At 38.7% G+C, this 21,253-nt stretch overlaps 1 protein-coding gene across 2 annotated transcripts in view; it reads right to left on the bottom strand.

The window, feature by feature from the left end:
* Positions 1-20,785, bottom strand: part of CUNH11orf49 (chromosome unknown C11orf49 homolog) — a 190,206-nt gene extending 169,421 nt beyond the window's left edge. Inside the window, exon 1 of one of the 2 annotated variants that reach the window (XM_036258047.1) lies at positions 20,688-20,785. In XM_036258047.1, the coding sequence (XP_036113940.1) occupies positions 20,688-20,736 (49 nt within the window). In that variant the 5' untranslated portion in view covers positions 20,737-20,785. The remainder of the gene's footprint in view (positions 1-20,687) is intronic. The other variant, XM_036258048.1, reaches the window with a different exon arrangement.
* Between the last annotated feature and the right edge of the window lie 468 nt (positions 20,786-21,253).

Raw genomic sequence — 21,253 nt, 5'->3', positions numbered from 1 at the left:
AAACGACCATGATTAATATTAATTAATTGATATAAAAATGCAAACTAGACCATAAATCAACGTCTTCGTATTTCACAGAACTTACATAAAGATGTTTTAAAATTAATTTTTCCATTTACTAACTGAGTAAACATTCTGATTAATTTTAGAACTGATGACAGGACCATTTCCTTCTCAGATCCTGCAGGTTATATGAGACAGGAAAGTGAACAAGTGAGGGGCAGCACATAGAGAGGTAGCAAAGAAGTAGAACTCTCCAATGGCCACTTCTCTTTGGACAATCTAGGTCAGGTTCTATCTACTTCCACCTGTTGGTAGTACCAGACATTTCTGCAACTGACTCTAGAAATCTGTCTTCAGAAAACTTACACAGCTCAAATAGTCCAATTCATCAAGGAAAGGTGAACTGACCTCCAGTACAGTGAATTGATCCCAGCCATGCAGAGCCATGTCACAGAAAGGCACACAAGCTCAACACCCGAAGCTTGGTTTCCAATCTTTGTCCTGTAGATGATTCCTTGGGGGAGTATGCCAGGTATTTAACCCCCCAATTTAGTTTCCTCAGTAGATCATGGGGGAGAAGGACACTTTTCTCTCCCGAACTATTTGGAAGCCTGGTTAAGCCTAAGTGAACATTTTGATTTTATAATGTATAATATAAATAGATACAGAAAATGAAATCACTGCATTCTCTTCTACTTCTCTGAATTTGTACTTTGTCTTTCCAAAACAAAATAACCCAGTAGAAAGCTTCATTAATGGACCTAGTTTAAGAAAAATGTTAAACTGAGGAGAAGAATTTGAATGGTGCTAGAGGGAGAAGGAAAAGATTTTAAAAACTTCACTTTCAATTTCATTTTCTTGAGATTGTATAAGCATGGAACTGATAACAATCTTATTACTTATTAGGTCATCTAATTTAATATTTTTAAAATTAGAAGATCAATATTATTGCATTTTAAAACATTTCTTAAATACAAAATTCCTTTATCTTAAAATAGCAAGAATTCACATATCTCTATGGTTCCTTCTCAACTTCATCAGTGTATACGTAGGTTTATATCTGGAGTTCTACTTTTTAAAAAATTGATTTAGAGAGAGAGGAAGGGAGAGAGAAAGAAATAGAAACATCAACTTGTTGTTCCACTTATTTATGTATTCATTGGTTGCTTCTTGTATGTGCCCTGACTGAGGATTGAACCCACAATCTTGGCCTATCGCGACAATGCTCTAACCAGCTGAGCTACCCAGCCAAGGCCAGAGTTCAACTTTTTAAAAAAGTTTCATTCCTACATGCTTTTATATACAGGGGTGGCAAAAAAAAAAAAAAAAAAGGTTTACAGTTGTTGGTATGGAAAGTAATACAGTAATTAATAAATAATAATATAAGAATAAACTTCCACATATAACTGTAAACCTACTTTTGCCCACCCCTGTATATAAAGTCTTCTTAGGGATTATTTGGTGATAATATTTCACTGTATTTATCTACTTCTGATTGGATTATTTCCAGTTTTTCATGAAAAATAATGTGGCTATAAATATTTTTATGCAAACAATTTATTTTCTCTTTTGAGTTATTTCCTTAGGCTATATTTCCAGAAGTAGGGCTTTAGAATCAAAAGACATGCTTATTTTTATGGCTCTTGTTATATATTGCTAAGTTGCTCTCAAGAAAGACTGTCTCACCTTCAGGAAAAGAAGACAAGTTTCTTTGCAGACATACCAATATAAAGCTTTTGGTTTTAACTGACTCAGAAGTATCTTAACTTGCAAAGCTTAACTTATTGGTGAACCTGAATACAGTATTTAGTTAGATTATTTTTCTTCTTATGTAAATTTTTAATTTTAATTGTAAAAGCAACACATGAATGTAATAGAACAATACAGAAGTATATAAAGTAAACTTGTAAGCATTCTCTTAATTCAATTTCCCAGCGTATTCACTGTTAACATCCTTCCAGAACATTTTTGATGTGTGATCCTATATATATTTTCAAATGTTCATTAATTTGTTTTTATACAAAAATATAATTACATTATCTGTATTCTGTAACTTATATTTACACTTAATACTTTCCATTCTTTTTAATGGCTTCATAGTAATAACTCATTCATTTTTAAAATGTATTTTATTTGTTTTGTGTGTGTGTTAATCCTCACCCAAGGTTATTTTTCTGTTAATTTGTAGTTATAGTGGAAGGGAGGGAAGGAGAGAGAAACACTGATGTGAGAGAGAAACACATCAATTGGCTGCCTCCCACACAACCCTAACTGGGGCCAGGGATCGTACCTGCAACCCAAATATGTGCCCTTGACTGGGAATCAAATCCGTAACCCTTTGGCCTGCAGGCCAACACTCTAACCACTGAGAAAAACCAGCCAGGACAATTTTTAAAATTGATTTTAGAGAGGAAAGGAGAGAGAAACAGCAACTTGTTGTTCCATTTATTTATGCATTCATTGGTTGATTCTTTTTTTTTTTTGGTACATGCCCCTCGCGGAAACCGAACCCAGGACTCTCTGGTCCGCAGGCTGATGCTCCAACCGCTGAGCCAAACCGGCCAGGGCATTGGTCGATTCTTATATGTGCCTTGACCAGGAATCAAACCTTCAACCTTGGCATATCACTCTAACCAGTTGAGCCTCTGGGCCAGGGAGAGATTCATCACCAAAAACTGAAACCTTATCAACCTTGATCTTGAACTTTGAAGCTTTTAGTACTGTGAGAAAATAAATTCATGTGGTTTAAGTCATACAGTTTGTAATCTTTTGTATCAACCTGGGCTAATTAATATAGCTGGATGAAAAGTGTACAATAAGCAGCTATTATTTCTAGATTCTCTCCCCAACCTTGTAGAGCAAAGTTACTATCCTTCTTCCACTCAGGTATAACATTAAAGGTTTATTCTCTATTAAGAGGCTGAATCATTAGGACTCTGAATTTGGTAATACCAGGAACAGTAAAAAGTAGAGGTAACCTACTAAAAACAGGATGATTACATTAGTCTACATACTTATCTATAAGATTCCCCTGCTCAGCACTTGAACAGATATCCAAGAAGCTCCAAAAGCTTATGGAAAACTTCTTATATAAAAAAACACATCAAAGATAAGAAACAATAAAAAAGAAAATCAGAAGAAAAAATACAGGTGGCATATACACAGACAAAAACAAAACACTAAACAACAAAATAAGAAATACCATGATTAATAGTCTCAGGAAGGCAAAATAAAATCTTCTATTCCTAAATTCAGAAAACAAAAAATAAGTAAATAGAAATTTAAAATATAATAGAGGATATTTTTATAATTCAATAGGATTGGAAAGGTTGAAGAAATTATAACAAAAAATATGTAAAAGAGAGAGAAAGATAAGGAAATTAGAGCATGAATTCATAAGGTCCAATGTCTGAGTAACAGCAGTTCCAGAGACAGACATGAGAAAACATCAAACATGTAGTACCAGAAAACTTTTAAGAATTGAAAGATATGAATTTCCACATTGAAAAGGTCTCAACACAATGAATAAAAGAGGAGCCACACCAAAGGACATCTTGTAAAAGATCACAAATCAGAATGGCATTAGATTTTTCAACAGCAGTATGGAAAGCTAAAAGATAATGGAGAAATGACTTAAAAATTCTAGGGGAAAATTATCTCCAATGTAGAATTTTATACCTACACAAACTACTAATCAAGTGTAATTGTAGTGTAAAGACATTGTCAGAGACACAAGATCCCTCAAATTTTATTTTGCATGCACCCTTTTTCAGAAAGCTACTGGAAGATATAACCTAACACCGAAAATAGAGTATAAGAAGAAAAAAAACACAGGTTTCAGGAAATATGGAATATAACTTGAGAGAGACAAGTAATATCCATGATAAGGATAAAGGATTTAGAAAGCAACCAGGCCAGATTACAGCAGGAGGACCAAATAGGTGAAGAAGTACTCCAGAAGAGTTATCTTGAAGAAATTAAATGGAAACTTAGAGAATACCTCATGTGTCTACATGAACTGAGAGAAAACTGATCTTTTGGTTGAAGAGTTTCTTTCTTTCTTTTTTTTTTACTTTATTGATTTTAGAGAGAGGGAGAGAGAGATGGAAACATTGATAAGAGAGAACATTAACTGGCCACCTCCTGCATGCTCCACCCTGGGGATCGGGCCCACAACCTGGGCATGTGCCCTGACCAGGAATTGAACCGGGGACCTCTTGGTGCATGGGTCAACACTCAACCACTGAGCCACACTGGCTGGGCTTGGCTGGAGAGTTTAAGGATAAATTAGAGACAAGTTCATAGAAAACTAACCAAACAAATACAAGACAATTATTAACTCCAGGAAAAAGAAAAAAAAAAAAAAAAAACTATAAAAAATGTAATCATAGTAGACCACATAGCTAATATGTAGTATAGTCATAACAAACATTGAATATTAACTTAACCAAAAATAATAATTTTATTGGAAGGCTAGGAGGAAGAGAAGTTAGGTGGTATAAAAGCACTAAATCCATCATAGGAAAAGTCAAACACCCACTGGTATATCTGTGCTTTGCCTATGAATAAGGACAAGCAGCCACCAACAATACACTTCACCTTGAGTAGAAGAGACATCTCTTCTGTACATTCTAGGTGTGGCAGACTATTGTTTGCACCCCCCAAAATCTATGTTCTTTTTCTTCTTGCACACGATTGTCTACTTGGACTTCAATCCTCAGGCTCCTCTGCAATTAGCAGGGGCCTTATATTAAGTTCTCACTTATGAAATGTCAGCACAAGTGATGTTTGCAAATTCTGCCTAATTGCTTAAAAGGTGTTTGCCTTGGATTCACTCCTTCTCCTTTTCCTTTCTACTGGCTGGAAATAGCTACAACAGAGGCACCCTCAGAAACCATGTGTTTCTAATAGCATGGCTGCCCAGCTAGTCTGAAATCCTACAATGGCTTCCTAGAGCAGATCCTGCCTTCTATGTCCTGGACTTAGGTTAAATTAGAGAGAAATAAAGTTCTCTCTTGTATGAGCCATTGCTTGGGAGGGCAGGGGTCTTTTTATTTATTTATTTATTTATTTATTTATTTATTTATTTATTTATGTATTTATGTGTTTATGTGTTTATGTATTTATTTATTTTATATTTTTATCCTCACCCAAGGACACTTTTGCATTTATCTTCAGATAGAGCGGGAGGGAGAGAGGGAGGAAGAGAGAGAAATATCAATATGAGAGAGACACATCGAGTGGTTGCCACCCACACGACCCCAACTGGGGCCAGGAAGAGACAAACTGCAGCCGAGGTACTGCCCTTAGCGGGAACTGAACCGGGGACTCTCTGGTCCACTGGCCGATGCTCTAACCGCTGAGCCAAAACAGCCAGGGCAGGGGTCTTTTCATAACAGCAGCTGAGTCATCACCCTAACTTAATACCCCGAGAGATCAGGGACACAAAACCACATAGAGTACAAAATCTCAGTATACCTCAACAGTTTACTGACCCAGTAGGAAACATTAGCTTGGAGAAAGGAGATTTGTAAGCATAAGGGGAAAACGTATTATAAATTAATAGTTATAAAGTCAGATTTAACTAATGTTATTAAGTAGCAACTAAACCACCGAATTTGGAATCAGAAGAACTAGTGTCAAATCTTAGCTTAACCAACTGTTAGCTACATAAAAGTTGGAAAATTACTTAAGTTCTCTGAGCTCCTGTTTCCTGAATGAGTGCAAGCCATAATGTATCTATAGCACAACATAATAAATGATATCTAAAAGAATAAAACCACATCATCAAGAAAGTGTTAAATTATGTTCTAGATATTATACCAAAGAATCTAGGAAACATATCACACATTCTGTAGAAATGGCTGTTAAAATATTAAGTTCTGGCCCTTGGCCAGTTTGGCTCAGCAGGTTACGGATTCAATTCCATCAAGGGCATATACCTCAGTTGTAGTTCAGTCCCTGGCCCTGGTTGAGGTTGTAGGGGAGGCAACCAATCGATGTTTCTCTCTCTCTCTCTCTCTCTTTCTCCCTCCTACTCTATCTGAAGATAAGTGGGGGTGGGGGGAAAATATCCGCAGGTGAGGATTAAAAAAAAAAAATTAAGCCCTGGCTGGTTTGGCTTCGTGGTTAGAGCATCAGCCCACAGACAGTAGAGTCCGGGGCTTGGTTCCAGCTAAAGGTACTACCTCGGTTGCAGTTTGTTCCGGGCCCTGGTTGGGGTCGTGTGGGTGGCAACCAGTCGATGTGTCTCTCTCGCACCGATATTTCTCTCTCTCTCTCTTCCTCCCTCTCTCCCTCCCACTCTATCTGAAGATAAATGCAAAAATGTCCTTGGGTGATGATTAAAAAAAAAAAATTAAGTTCTGACACTTGATCCTTATTGAACTGAATAGGAAAGAAGGCCTATAGAAATAACAGGACCTAAAAGAAAGCAAAGTAGCTAACAACTCAGGCTTCAGAGTCAGATAAACTTTATTCAAGCTTCATCTCCACATCTACTAGCTCAGTAATCTTGGGCAAGTTACATAACCTAAATCACTGTTTTCTCATGGGAAAGTGGGAATCAGCCTGGTGCCTACCTCACAGATCTTTGTGAGGGCTCAATGAGATTTCTGTCTATCTCCAGTCCTCCTGGATTTGAGAACAACTCTAGCTAGCATACCAAGTACATTTATTTAAATATATTTTTCACTTAAGACAGAACTTGGGGGGCTGTAGTACTCAGAAGCTAAAATATTATCTCTTTATTTAAAAAAAAAAGAGAGAGAAATGATCTCAGCCTAAGGATTTAGAATCTATATGAAATAGTATTTCCCACTTTATGTCATCTAATAGAAAATGAAATCTGGAAAGTGAAATTACCCAAATACTACTATACTTGGAAACAAAAGCAGAAATTTTGAAATTGAAAATTACCTGAGGGGTCATCTCAGATTTTGTTGCTTAAAATCTTATGAAAATACTAACAAAACTGGAAGAAGGTATGTCAGTAAAAGTTTTGTCTTTTAAAATATAAATGAGCCCTGGCCGATTTGGCTCAGCGGTTAGAGCGTCAGCCTGCGGTCCCACAGAGGCCCGGGTTTGGTTCCTGCTAAAGGCATGTACCTTGCGAGGTTGCAGTTTGTCCCTGGCCCCGGTTGGGTTGTGTGGGTGGCAGCCACTCAATGTGTCCCTTTCACGTCGATGTTTCTCTCTCTCTCTCTCTCTCTTCCTTTCTCTCCCTTCACTCTATCTGAACAAAAAATGGAAAAAAAGTCCTCAGGTGAGGATTAAATAATAATAATAATAAAATAAAAATATAAATGAGCCCAGGCCAGTTTGGCTGAGCGGTTAGAGCATCAGCCCACAGACTGAAGGGTCTCGGGTTCAATTCTCAGTGAAGGACACATACCTGGGTTGCAGGTTCAATCCCCAATCCGGTTGAGGTGGTGTAAGAGGCAACCATCAATGTGTCTCTCTCCCTTCCTCCCTCCCTCCCTTCCATTCTATCTAAAAAATCAATAGAAAAAAATCTTCCAGTGAGGATTAACAAAGAAAAAATATATAAATTATTTTCTGGTGTCTCTTCCCCTGTAAAGATAACAACCAAAGCTGTTTTTATTACTTGGCTGAGTTTCAGAACTTTCAGCTGGGGAACCAATGTCAGGTCCTTCAACAACAGTTATCTTCTCCTAACTATACTAGGAATTAGAATAAGAAAAAGTTCATACTGTGAGACAAATCAACCACTTTTCCCCTTAAGTTTGTTTCTCCTTTAGCAATATGAGATCAAAAACAAATAATTTACTGAAAGAGCAAAGGTCAAAACAGTCCCTACGTCTAGACATGGCAACAAAGATTAGCAAGACTCCAGTGGCTATTTGTACTCATAACCTTGAAGAGAAAAAATGCAGGGCCATTCCTTCTAAAGAACTAACCTATTTTTTTCTATCTATATATTCACCATTCTCTACCATGCCAACCCTTGAAGACAAGGCAAAAGACTGGCTGCACTATACATGTAAGACTTTATAAATTAATCATGTGTCTAAACATCAGGTTTGGTGGTTTACAGACCATCTAGAAAGATGATCAATTTTAGGTCTCATTAAATGGTTTACTTTAAAATACTTGACATATTAATTCATTCATCTCAACCCTCTGTGAGGTAGCTTTCATTAACTCCATTTGTTGGGGAAATCTGATCAAGGAGAATAAAAATAGTATTATCTATTTACAAAACACCTTCCTTATAAAGAGCTCCACAGGCTTATCTTTTAGATCTTCTAACATTCCTGTGAGGTAGGTGGCAATATTACCTTTTCCTTTCTTAAAGGTGAATGCTCTGGCTCAAGGAGCTTAATGATTTACTCACACGGTAGCCTGTATTTTATCCAGTAACTAGAATATACTGCTTGGGATTAACACTAGACCATGGGCTCAGGTCTGAACTGCACACAATCCAAGTGTCCAAGCTTCTAGTTTTCTCTATGCATCACATTCTAAAAAGGATTGGGGTAATGCTTGTTGTTTAAGCTCATGTGCTCATTGTTTATAATGTTTATTATCATTTTTCTAAATTGGATTATTTAAGTTTTGTCTAGATGCCTGAAAGCTAAATTATTTTTTGTTTACTGTCTGTGCACTAGCATTGTAAGTGATGTCATCAGGAATGTACAAAACTCTTAGACAAAGCTGCAGGGCCAATAAAAGCAAATCACTTGAGGAAGAGTGCATTTCTTCTTCTGTTTTTTTTTTAAGTAGGCATCACACAAAAACGTGACTCATTAAACCCCAAAGAGTTGACTATGCCAGTAAGGGCTTCTTATGCAGCCTTCCACAAAGAGGCCTGAGTGGCAGCATAAGGCCTCCTCTTCTATGCATTTTCCTCCAGGCAGAATGTGCATTTGTGTGGCTACATACACAATTATAATCTCCCTTGAAAGGCAATTCCTTCCATATGACAGGCTGAACAGTGGCCTGAGTGCTAGCCTGATGTTGCCTGTGCAGTTAACATGCTGAAATACCAGACACATTTAATCTCTTCTTTCTGAAAAACTAAGATGGGACAGAAGAACCGAAGCTGGAAAGAACTGCACACACAGAGAAAGGAGGCCAGCCCTAGCGCCCAAACTCACTTTCTCAATGGGCTGAGCTTCTTTGTGTGTTGACTATTACGTGTCAATTTGCAGGACTTTGGGGCATGAGAACCATGGAGCAGAGTGGTTCTGGCAGCCTCTCCATGAGAGAAGCAAAGCCAAAGACATGTGGCCATTAGTCACATTCAAAGTGTTATTGTTTCAAATATGACTATTTCAAAAAACATGATTTTCCCATTTTGTGCAGTTGTATGTGAGTTGGCCACATGATTTTTTTATAGGGAAAGAAAGAAGGAAGGCAGGCAGGAAGGAAGGAAAGAAGGGAGGGAGGGAGGGAGAGGAAAGGAAAAGAAAAGAAGAGAAAAGAAAAAGAAGAGAAGAGAAAAAGAAGAGAAGAGAAAAAGAAGGCAATGGTCCTAATGCAGCCCCATATCTGCCACACACCTCTGCTTACTGGGGGTCAGTGGGGCTACCCCAGGTGAGAGAAGTCTGAATTTAACAAACACCTGATATGAAGGCCCAGGGCACAAACAGATTTCTGTATGAGATTACAGAAATTGAAGCTTGTGTTTTATCACAATTACCTGTAATCTCAGAACTAGATAATAGTATTAACAAGACCTTGAGCTACACAACAATAGGACAGCTGGAAAAGGCTCTTACTCTCTCCAAATAGTGCTTTAAAAGCTAATTCAATGAAGAAAAAGAAAGGGCCCTGAAAGTGCCTTCTCAAACAATATTTACTTTTACTGGGTTCCTGCTAATCAAACAAAACTTAGTCAAAAGCTTTTATGAAAATACATTTGATGATTTCAGCAGTAATTGCTTTGTTTAAAGAAAGGTGCTTAAAAAAAACATAGCTAATGGGATCAGTAATTCAGTAAATTCAGATGTGTTTGGGAAAATCCCTCCTCTCTTTGATAAATCATTAAAATTCTGCTCAGATAAATGTGTTTTGACTTGAAATTCCAATCATAGAAGTAGTGCAAGGATGACCCCAACACAGAGGACTCAGGGATTAGTTTACCAGGGTAATTCCAGTCTTAAAGCATATTAACTCTGCCCAACTAAAGGATGGGATCTCGTGTAGATGCCCCAAAATTGTATAAAATTTCCTTCCTTCTTAAAATAGCATTTTTAAAAAATGGATTAAATCTCACTGTTGTGTAACCAAAACATAGGAACTATGGTATCAATCAAGAAACTAACCTTAGATATAATCAGAATTTAAAATCAGAAGGATCCAGGGCAGATTTTAATCAATCATCCCTGTTTTTCATCTATGGAAAGGGAAAAAAAAATCCTAGTGTCTCTCACATTATAGAACTGAATTCCTTTCTCTCAGTTTTAAAAAAATGTAGTCTACTATTTAAAGCAGACCATTCATTTAACTTGGGCCAAGCACTATACTAGGTTTTTGGAGATACTGAGAGAATAAGCTGTCCTTATGGCTTCCCATTCTATTAGAAACAAACAACAACCAAGTATACAAATAGATAAACAAGATACTGTGATAACTGCTAAGAAGGATAGAAACAGGATGATGAGCTAGAGATAAACTAATGGATCATTTGTCTTTTCTGAGATACTATTATTACTTTTTAAAACTTTAATTAACTACTCAGCCTCCTAAGATTACTCAATTAGCAAACATGGTATTTGTGCAAATAAAAGTGATCCCCAACTTTTGGACAGCATTTGGAAGAAAGATTTTAATATCACTTGTATATAAAATGATAACCAAGGTCAAAATTTTACAGAACTATTTTAAAACCCTGAAATAACCTGCAATTTGGTTACCTCGGAGAAAGGGGGATGGGTGAGGGTCGGGAACAACATGCCTCAGAACTCACTTGCATCCCCCCCCAAAAAATATTGCATTTATTAAATAGCTTACAGACTCCTTAAAAAGGCAGAAGAAACAGTCTCAGCTGAACTTCCAGGAACAACTCCCAAAGGCAAATCCCAGAACTGGGCCACCTAGGGAACTGCTGCCCCTGCCGTGACTGAAAAGCTGCTGACCAAACTGGGCAAGCACCAACACAGCTGCATACACACAGTTCACCCACTCTGTAACGACACTCATTACACTGTCACTTTGTGTTACAGTCATTTCTGAGTATGTCCCATCTCCCATCTATGGCATAAGTTGCCTGGGGGAAGGAATCTTTACATTCATGCTTTGCATTATAGAGAGGTCATTAAGGGAGGGAGGGAGGAAGGGAGGGAGGGAGGAAGGAAGGGAGGAAGGGATTAAGAAAAAAGGAAAGGAAGGTGAAGTACAAAGATGATTTTGTGAATATGTTCATTATTATTTTTAAGTGACCTAGTTTCCAAAGACTTAGGCTAGTTTCCAAAGACTTAGGAAGTCAGTGTAACATCTATAATATTTTATTTTATTTCATTTCCTTTTTGCAACAACCCAAGCACTTAAAAGCCCTAAGAATATTTCTGCTAACTTATTGTAAATAGCAATGTTTCCTAGCATAGGGTTGGATTTGGAAAGTCTGCTAATTATACTCAAACAAAAATAAGCGTGCTTATCAAGATTCATCCAAAAGCAAAAAAAAAAAAAGTATCTGGCAATGAGACAAGTAAATATCATTTGCATGCATATCAGCAAATACCAAAAAATTAGATTAGTAACACTTAAGTCTTCCACATGGAAAGAGTCATATATCAGAACATTTGCCAAGGCTTGAAGACACTGTATTGACCTCATGGCTGGAAGGGACTGTATCAATGACTGTTGGATGTTGTCTTAGTCCAGGTATTCTGAGAAGCAGACATCAAGATAGGATCAGACTTGCAAAAGATAAACTGGGGGAAACATCCAATGGGGAAAAATGGGGAGAAAGCCAGAGGAAGCTAGAAGAGCTGAAAGACCACAATACAGGGTTGATCCTTGTAAATGAGAGAGAGAGAGAGAGAGAGAGAAATAGACTGCAGTCCTCAAGCCAAAGTCGCCATCAGAAGAGTAACACATCTCCTAGAAGTGAATCTGTCCCACCCAGTCACTGTCTGGGAGTAGCCCATGGGAAGTATGACCTCAGTGTGAATAAGGTGTAGGATTCAGAGCTGGGGTTGGGGGTCAGTTACCCTCCCCACAGTAGGAAATCATACAGGCACATTTTCATGGCTGCCAAATACATATATGTATTACATACTTTTATAAAAGTATAGCAATAGCCCTGGCTCATGTGGCTCAGTTGGTTAGAGCGCTGACCTGTACACAGAAGGGTCTCAGGTCTGATTTCTGGTCAGGGCACATACCCAAGTTGGGGTGCAAACCGGAGGCAACCAATCGATGTTTCTCTCTCTCTTTCTCTAGAATCAATTTAAAACATATCCTTGGGTGAAGATTAAAAAACAAAACAAAACAAAACAAAAAACCTTTAAAAGTATAGCAATAACAGTAGGTAACATATATTGAGTACCTACCCAGATACTCTAAAAAGAAAGATATCTTTTTGTACACCCTCTTTTCACAATGTAGACCCAATGTAGCTGCCAGGCACTGCTCTAAAAGTTTATATGTAGGAGGTAAGTACTATTATTATCTACATTTTGCATGTAAGAAAACTAAGGCACAGAGAGGCTGAGTGACTTCTTTAAGGTCACACAGCTCAAAGTACATAGATTACTGTCAGTAAAACTCTGCCAAATGGTTTCTTTCTAGAAGTTATCTTCCTCATTGCCCGCCTGTAAAGGACATGAGTCCAGTGGCAAGAAGAAACTGGAATTTTACTATTCCCTGATCCATCCTGATTCCTAGGATGCCCCCTCCTGGCAAAAACATTAAATTAAGCCCTTGGAGCAAACTGAATTTACTCCAGGATTCATGCATAGGTCTATGCAATAGTTGGAGCCTCATTTTTGGAGTTGCTCAAGATATTTATAGCATAGGGTTTAACAATGTGAACTCTGGAGTTAGACTGCTGATTAGAATTTTTCCTTCATGATTTACTAACCAATAATTTATATCTTAGTGCTGCAGTTTCCTCATCTGTGAAATAAAGATAATAATCAAAACTATCTTTATATGCATTAATACATATAAAACACTTAAAATGTTACCTGGTACATAGTAAATGCTTAATATGTAAATCTTAGCTGTTGTTAGCTGCTCACATTTGGGGTACCTTAAAGTCAGATTATTCATATTCGATTTAATATATATGTATGTATTAAGTGTCTACATTGTGAAAGGCAGGTAGGTATACAAGACAAGTAAACAATTCCTATTTTCAGAAAACTTATTTGTAACTAATAAACTGTTTAAGAGCTCCATCTTAAGAAGGAAGCAAGGATCATTGATCTTTGCAAGCAATAGGTGTTTTGGTTTGTTTGTTTCTATCTTCTTGGTGGAGAGAAAAAAACTGACTATAGAATCCAACAAACCTAAGTTTGAATCCCTGCTTGACTATGCATCATCACCTATGTGACTTTGTACAAATCAATTGGCCTTTCTAAGCCTTAATTTCCTTCTTTGTAAAGTGCAATGATATTAATAACTACTAAATGGGATTAATAATAATACCTACTTCTAATGGTGACTAGGAAGATTAAATAAGATAAAGCACAGTGCTACCCTGGCCGGTTTGTTTCAGGGGTACAGCGTCGGCCTGTGGACCAATTAGTCATGGGTTCGATTCTGGCTAAAGGCACGTAACTCGGTTGCAGTTCGTCCCTGGCCCTGGTCGGGGTCCTGCGGGAGGCGACCAGTCGATGTGTCCCTCTCATGTCAATGTTTCTCTCTCTCCCTTTCTCTCCCTTTCTCTCCCTCTCACTCTATCTGAAGATAAATAGAAAAATATCCTCAGGTGAGGATTTAAAAAAAAAAGATAAAGCACAGTGTAAGCATGTATGAAGTGCTTAATTTATTGTGATTCCTCTAAAAGTATAGCCTACAAAGGAGAAAGACCATCTCAGCTTTCCAAGAGTTATCTATCATGACAACCCACTACCAACCTTAGTGAGAATAAGCAGTTTCCATGGAAACAGAAGAGGCAACTTTGAGCACCAGTAAAAGCATGCACCTCACCAAGTTAGGTGGAGTAAAAAATAAACCTCATACCCTCATGCTTATACTCAGGTCAGCACGTAGGTGGTGTGTTTTGTACACCTGGGACCAGAACAGGCTGCCCTCGGCTCTAGAGAGCTTTCCACACCCAATCAGATACACAGACACACCTCAGCCTCTGGCAGAAACTTCCAATAAATACGCGTAGAGCTGGAAATCTTTCAAGGGTTCTATACTTATTTCATCTCCTTTCCAGACTCTCATCTCTCTATTCAGGCCTGGGCATTAACATAATTTCTATCACTACATTCTAATGGTTGCAGGCATAAACATCATTGAGCTGATTCTATAATGATCTTAAGATCCTAAGCCAGCGATTTTCAACCTTTTTCATCTCATGGCACATATAAACTAATTACTAAATTTCTGCAGCACATCAAAAACTGTATCCTATATTTTGCCAATCTGACAAAAAAAAAAATAGGTATAATTGATTGATTCAAAAAATAAGAATAATACTGATAGTAATTACCCGTCCCCTTTTGCTCCAAAGTGACTTTAAAAAAACAGTGCCTAGAGGAGCCCATCAGTGGGCCCGCATGGAGGCACAGGTACAGGGGTGAGACAGGGAGCTCAGCTTCCGGTGGCAGGGTCTGGGGAAAGGGCAGCAGGTGCCATGTCCAGCCACAAAGGTGGCAAGAAGAAGCCCCTGAAGCAGCCCAAGAAGCAGGCCAGGGAGATGGACAAGATATGGCATTAAAGCAGAAGCAGAAAAAGGAGTAGAGGAAAAAGCAAAGGTCACAGGGAAGGGCCCCTGGCCACAGGTGGAATTAAGAAATCTGGCAAAGCCTGGCCGGTGTGGCTCAGTGGTTGAGCATCGACCCATGCACCAAGAGGTCAACTGTTTGATTCCCGGTCAGGGCATATCCCCAGGTTCTGGGCCATATCCCCAGTGAGAGGTATGCAGGAGGTGGCCAATCGATGTTCTCTCTCATTAATGTTTCTGTCTCTCTCTACCTCTCCCTTCCTCTCTCTCTAAAATCAATAAAGAAAAAAAAATTTTTTTAAGTCTCAATAAGAAAAAAAAAAATCTGGCAAAAAGAAGTAAGCTGTGTCTTGTGCCGAGGGCAATAGTGATCCTTAATTCCATTCCTGTTTTAAAATTTGGATTCCCTGTCATAACATCTCTTTCCACCTACTACTAGAATAAAGTGTTGTCTTGGAGGCTGTTGTACACTTAAGAATAAACTTAAGGCCCTGGCCAGTTTGGCTCCGCGGTTAAAGCATCAGCCCTCGGACCAGAGAGTCACAGGTTCGATTCCAATCCAGGACATGCACCTCAGCTGCAGTTCAGAGGGCTGTGCGGGAGGCAACCAATCAATGTCTCTTTCTCTCTCTCCTTCCCTCCCACTCTATCTCTGGATAAATGGAAAAATATCCTCAAGTGAGAATTTTTTTTAAAAAGCATAAACTTTTGTAAAAAATAATAGTAATAATAGTAAAAATAAAAATAAATCAGGTGCCTATACTTGTATTTAAGGATTTATGGTACTGAGAATTAATCAATCAGATGTAACCTTTTTTATTTTATTATTTTAATTTTTTAAATTTTTTGGTGGGGAGGCAGAAAGGGAGAATGGAAGGGGGAGGGACATTGATATGAGAGAGACACATTGACTGGTTGCCTCCCGCATGACCCCAACCAGAGCAGGAGACCGAACTGCAACCAAGGTATGTGCCCTTGAGCAGAATCAAACCCATGACTCTTTGGTCAGTGGTACGATGCTCTAACTGCTAAGCCAAACTGGCCAGGGCCTTTTAATTTCTTTTAATAAATTCTTTTTTCTTTATTGATTTTAGAGAGGGGAGAAAGAGATAGAAACACTGATGAGAGAGAACATTGATTGGCCGCCTCCTGCATGCCCCAACTGGTGATTGGGCCCACAGCCTGGGCATGTGTCCTGACTGGGAATTGAACTGGCAACCTCTTGGTGCATGTGTCAATGCTCAACCACTGAACCACCCCAGCCAGGCCAGATGCAACTTTACTATGTGATATAACCAGTAAGATGTAACTCTATTATATGACCTATATATTTAGGATTCAAGACAGGGCATTCACACCTGATGGCTACTGTTATGTTGGCCGTTGTTGTTTTTTTAATTTGACAATCTAAGAGAAGAGAGGTCAGTGCCTGACTAAATAATTAGGTATTGCATGTTTTTTGTTGTTGTTAGTGTTTTTTTATCCTCACCCGAGGACATTTTTTCCATTTTTTGTTCAGATAGAGTAGGAGGGAGAGAGAGAGAGAGAGAGAGAAACATCAACGTGAAAGGAACACATTGAGTGGCTGTCTCCCACAGGGCCCTGGTTGGGTCGGGTCAGGGCCAAGGACAAACTGCAACCGAGGTACATGCCCTTAGCAGGAACCGAACCAGGGTCTCTCTGGATCACAGGCCAATGCTCTAACTGTTGAGCCAAACTGGCCAGGGCAACATGTTTCAAAAATTCTTGCTGCACACAGGTTGAAAATCTCTGTCCCAAGCCATTCTAGGCCATGATTACAGGTTCCTAATCCACAAAGTCAGTGGGAAATGTATCAGTTTACCCAAGATGATGAGAGATTGTTTTCTTCACTAATAGTCAAAAAGGCAAATATAAGCCCTGGCTAGCATGTAGAAAGGGAAACCTATAGATAGTCATTGAATAGGTATCCCTGTAATTTACATCAGAATACTAAAAAAAGTTCCCTGGCACACTTGCTAAGGGGAACTCAGCTTTGGCTTTTCTGTTTCGCTGAATGCTTAGAGTTTTCCAGTCTCTGCAATTTTCTTTTCTCCATATGAATTTTCTTCTCTAGGCCTACACGTGTAAGTGACTTTATAATTTTTTTTATTTTATTTTGTATCCTCATCCGAGGACATTTTTCCATTTTTTGTTCAGATAGAGTAGGAGGGAGAGAGAGGAAGAGAGATAGAAGCATCGACATGAAAGGGACACATCAAGTGGCTGCCACCCGCACGACCAACCAAGGCCTGGGACAAACTGCAACCGAGGTACGTGCCCTTAGCAGGAACCGAACCTGGGTCTCTCTGAACTGCAGGCCGACGCTCCAACCGCTGAGCCAAACTGGCCAGGGCTATAATTTTTTTTTAAAGAAAAAAGAAAGGATGAAAACAAAACCCTCCACAGGTATTTAAAATTTTAAATCAGGAAATATTTTATTAGATTAATCTAATGGGAGTCGTCAGTAAATTGAGGGTGAATGCTTCGAAATAGCATGCCTCTAAAAGAGACCAAATTGTAATGGGCAGGGGTAGTTCTCAAATAAAGACAAATATATTTCAGTAGAGTTGTATGGCTTCCCTGAGGAAGCCATTGTGTAGTAGGACCCTGCTTAGGGCAGTATAAATGTCCAGATGGTCATTAAGAAAAGGGAGTTAAGACACTTAAATGCCACAGAGGCTTAAGGAGCACTTGTTCGGGGTACAAACATTAGGTAGATGGTTGGACACTGAAGTTTTTTCAACCAACCTGAGACTCTGATTTGTTTGTAGATTCATTATCAACATTGCCACTGATTAGTCTTCCTGAAAAGGCAACTTATAGAGGACCACCAACTTCCACTGACCAAAGCACCAGTATATTAAATATGCCTTTGAGACATATAATTTAAATGGCAAACACTCAAGAAATTAAATAATGGACTAGGCTTTTCAAATATTTCATAGATTTATTGAGCATTGGATAAATAAGATAAAATATATAAAATCCTTAGCAAAAGTCTAAGTATTACTAGACATTGATATTATTATTCATTGGATGCTAATTTATCTGTGATATAACTATGCCCTTTTGGCTGATTACAATCTATCTATCATCTATCTATCTATCTGACTTTCTTTTTTTTTAAAGGTTTTTAAATTGATTTTTAGAGGAAGAAAGAGAAATATTGAAGTGAGAGTGACACATCATCAGCTGCTTCTTGCACACTTCCCTCAGGTAATTGAGCCCTCAACCTGGGCACGTGCCCCCACCAGGAATCATACCGGCAACCCCTCAGTGCACAGGATGATGATGCCCAACTAACTGAGCCAAACAAGTCAGGGCTATATATGCCTTTGAAAAATCAAATCGTCCTTAAACTTGGTGAAAAGATGCTCAACTTCATAAAAGAAATACATATTAAATATCCTTGGGGCTTTGTCACTTAAGAGGTTGAAAATGTCCAAAAGTTTGATATATTTTATTGGGAAGACTATGGAGAAACAGGCATGCTCTTACATTGCTGATATAACCCCTAGGAAGGGCACTTTGGCAATATCTATCAATATTTAAAATGCATTTATACCTACCTGCTAATTCTACTTTGTGAAATTGATCCTTGCAGATACATTGGTAGATGAACAAAACTGCAGATTATTCAGTGAAGTATTTTTAGTAATAGCAAAGATTATTGTCTACCAATAGAGAATTGGTTAAATAAATTACTTAAATACTATGCAGCTAAAAACTTTTTTAAAAAAGAATGAGGTCCTGCCAGTTTTGCTCAGCAGTTAGAGTGTCAGCCTTTGGACTGAAGGGTCACAGGTTCGATTCCTGATCAAGGACATGTACCTGGGTTGCAGGTTTGATCTCCCGCCCTGGTCAGAGCTCATGCAGGAGGCAACTGATTGATGTGTCTCTTTCATGTCTCTCTCTCTCTCTCTCTCTCTCTCTCTGTCTCTCTCTCTCTCTCTCTCTCTCTCTCTTCTTCCCTCCCTCCCTCCCTCCCTCCCTCCCTCCTTTCCACTCTATCTAAAAAATCAATGGAAAAATATATTCGGGTGAGGATTAACAACAAAAAAGAATGAGGATGCTCTCTACTGACAAAGAAATTACTCTGAGATATATTAAATGAAAAAAGCATGTACTGTATTCTCCTTTATGTACATAATAAAATAAACTCTGAAATGATACACAGGAAACCAGTAATAGTAGTTACTGGTGGAGGGCTGACTATAGATGAGACTGGCAGATGAGGGGGAAAGAGTGGGAGGAGACTTTTCACTATAACTTCTTTAAAGTTTAAAATCCAGTTTCTGTATTACCAATTCAAAAATTTAAACTAGAATTGTTTTTCATTAAAAATGTGTAAAGCACAGCTAAACAACTGGCTGTTGTTCAGTGGTAAAAATAAATGAGCTATCAAGCCAGGAAAAGACATTCAGGGACCTTAAATACATATTGCTTAAAGTGAAAGAAGCCACTTTACTGCCTGACCCTAACTCTATGACATTCTGGAAAAGTAAAACTTTAAAGATAGTAAAAAGATTAGTGGTTGCCACCCTGGCCAGTTTTGCTCAGTGGTTAGAACTTTGGCCCTCGAACTGATGAGTTCCCAGTTCCATTCCAGCCAAGGGCACGAACCTTGGTTGCAGTTCATCCCTGGCCCTGGTCAGGGTCATGCAGGAGGCAACCAGTTGATGTATTCCTCTCATGTCAATGTTTCTCTCCCTCCCACTCTGTCTAAAGATAAATAGAAAAATATTTTCAGGTGAGGATTAAAAAAAAAGATTAGTGATTGCCAAGGGTTGGGGGGTGGGGCAGGGATAAGGATGAATAGGTACAACACAGATAATTTTTAGGGCAGTGCATGATACTATAATGACAGTTACACGACATTATGCATTTATTAAAACCCATAGAACTGACAACACAAAGACTGAACCCTAATGTAAACTATGTAGTTTAGTTAATAATATTAGTTCATCAATTATAACAAATGTATTACACTAATGCCATATGTTAATAATAGGGGAAACTCTAAGTAGGAGAGCAAGTATATGGGAATTCTGTATAATATCTGCTCAATTTTCTGTAAACTTGAAACTGCTCTAAAAATAAAGTTTATAAATTTTTTAAAAATTTGTGTGCATACATCCTTTTTTCATCCATTAAATGTCTTACACCCTGAAGGTGCTCAGTAAAGTATTAGCTACAGCCTTAGTGGTCAAGAGTTCAAGTTCAGGAGTGGGCAGATTAGGTTCTGATCCTAGCTCCACCATTTCCTAGCTGTGTGGCCTCATTTATGCAAGTTATCTCTTCATCCTCAGTTTCTCCGTCTGCAAAATGGAAGAAAAACACAGTATTTCCTACTACGGCTGTTGTGACGATTCAATGAAGAATGCATGTAAAATGTTTAGTACAGTGCCTAATGTAAAAAAAAAAAAAAAAAAATCGCTCAAAATTGTTACTTGCCTCAATAACGGTAAATGATTATTCACAGAATGGCTGATTTAGCACTTCAGGTTTCAAGGTTACTCCACTACCAGAATATCAGTAACACCCCAAAAGGGCCCCAAATTCTCAACTCCAACCTATCCCACTTTGAACACAATCCTCATGGCCTGAGCTGCAGCCTTCACACATTCTTTACTCTCCAGGTGCTGTGTTCCGCCTCGCTGGGCCTTACAGACTCAGGACCCGAACGAGCGCTCCACATCCCACCCGGACCGGTTTCCACACAGACATCGCCCCCGCCTCCTCCTAGATCTCGGTCTCATTCGTTTGTACTTATTTCCTTCCCCGGATCTCCTACCCAGATACTCGTAGTCCGGTAGGTCTAGGCGCTCGGGACTCAGCATCATTTGACAGGCGCAGCTTGTAGCTCTCCGGCTTCCGGAACCCAGATCTCCAGCTCTCTCCGTTGCCATGGCACCTACGCAGCCGGAGGAGTGGAGGGAGGCAGAGGGGGTGTCACGCAAACAGTTTCCGTATCGCAACGCCAAGCTGGCCACACCAGTTCCGGGAGCGGTTGCTGTGCGGAGATCGAGGTGTCTTAAGACTCAAGAATTCTTGAGGTGGTTTTAAAGGAATTTGAGTGGAGAAGAATTATTGCCAGCCTCCTATAGTTTCAATTTCGGAATTCATAGCTATTCTTGCTTTATACAGCTGTTAGCCTAACTCACAATAACTCCCACCCCTAAATTCCCATAAACACTTAATATCCCATTACCTATTTTTAATCTATTATTTATTATCTTCAGTTGCTACAAATTGCTTTCATGTGCTTATACTTTGGCTGCTCCTATAACAAGGCTGGGCATACAGAAGGTGTTCATTAAATCCTCTAAGAGTTCATTGACATTTCCTCCCCAAATCCTC

The sequence above is a fragment of the Molossus molossus genome, unplaced genomic scaffold (genome assembly GCF_014108415.1).
Source record: "Molossus molossus isolate mMolMol1 unplaced genomic scaffold, mMolMol1.p scaffold_m16_p_13, whole genome shotgun sequence".
NCBI classification, from domain to species: Eukaryota; Metazoa; Chordata; class Mammalia; order Chiroptera; family Molossidae; genus Molossus; species Molossus molossus.
The sequence above is the reverse complement of the archived record's forward strand: the minus strand, read 5'-3'. Positions and strand labels throughout refer to the sequence as shown.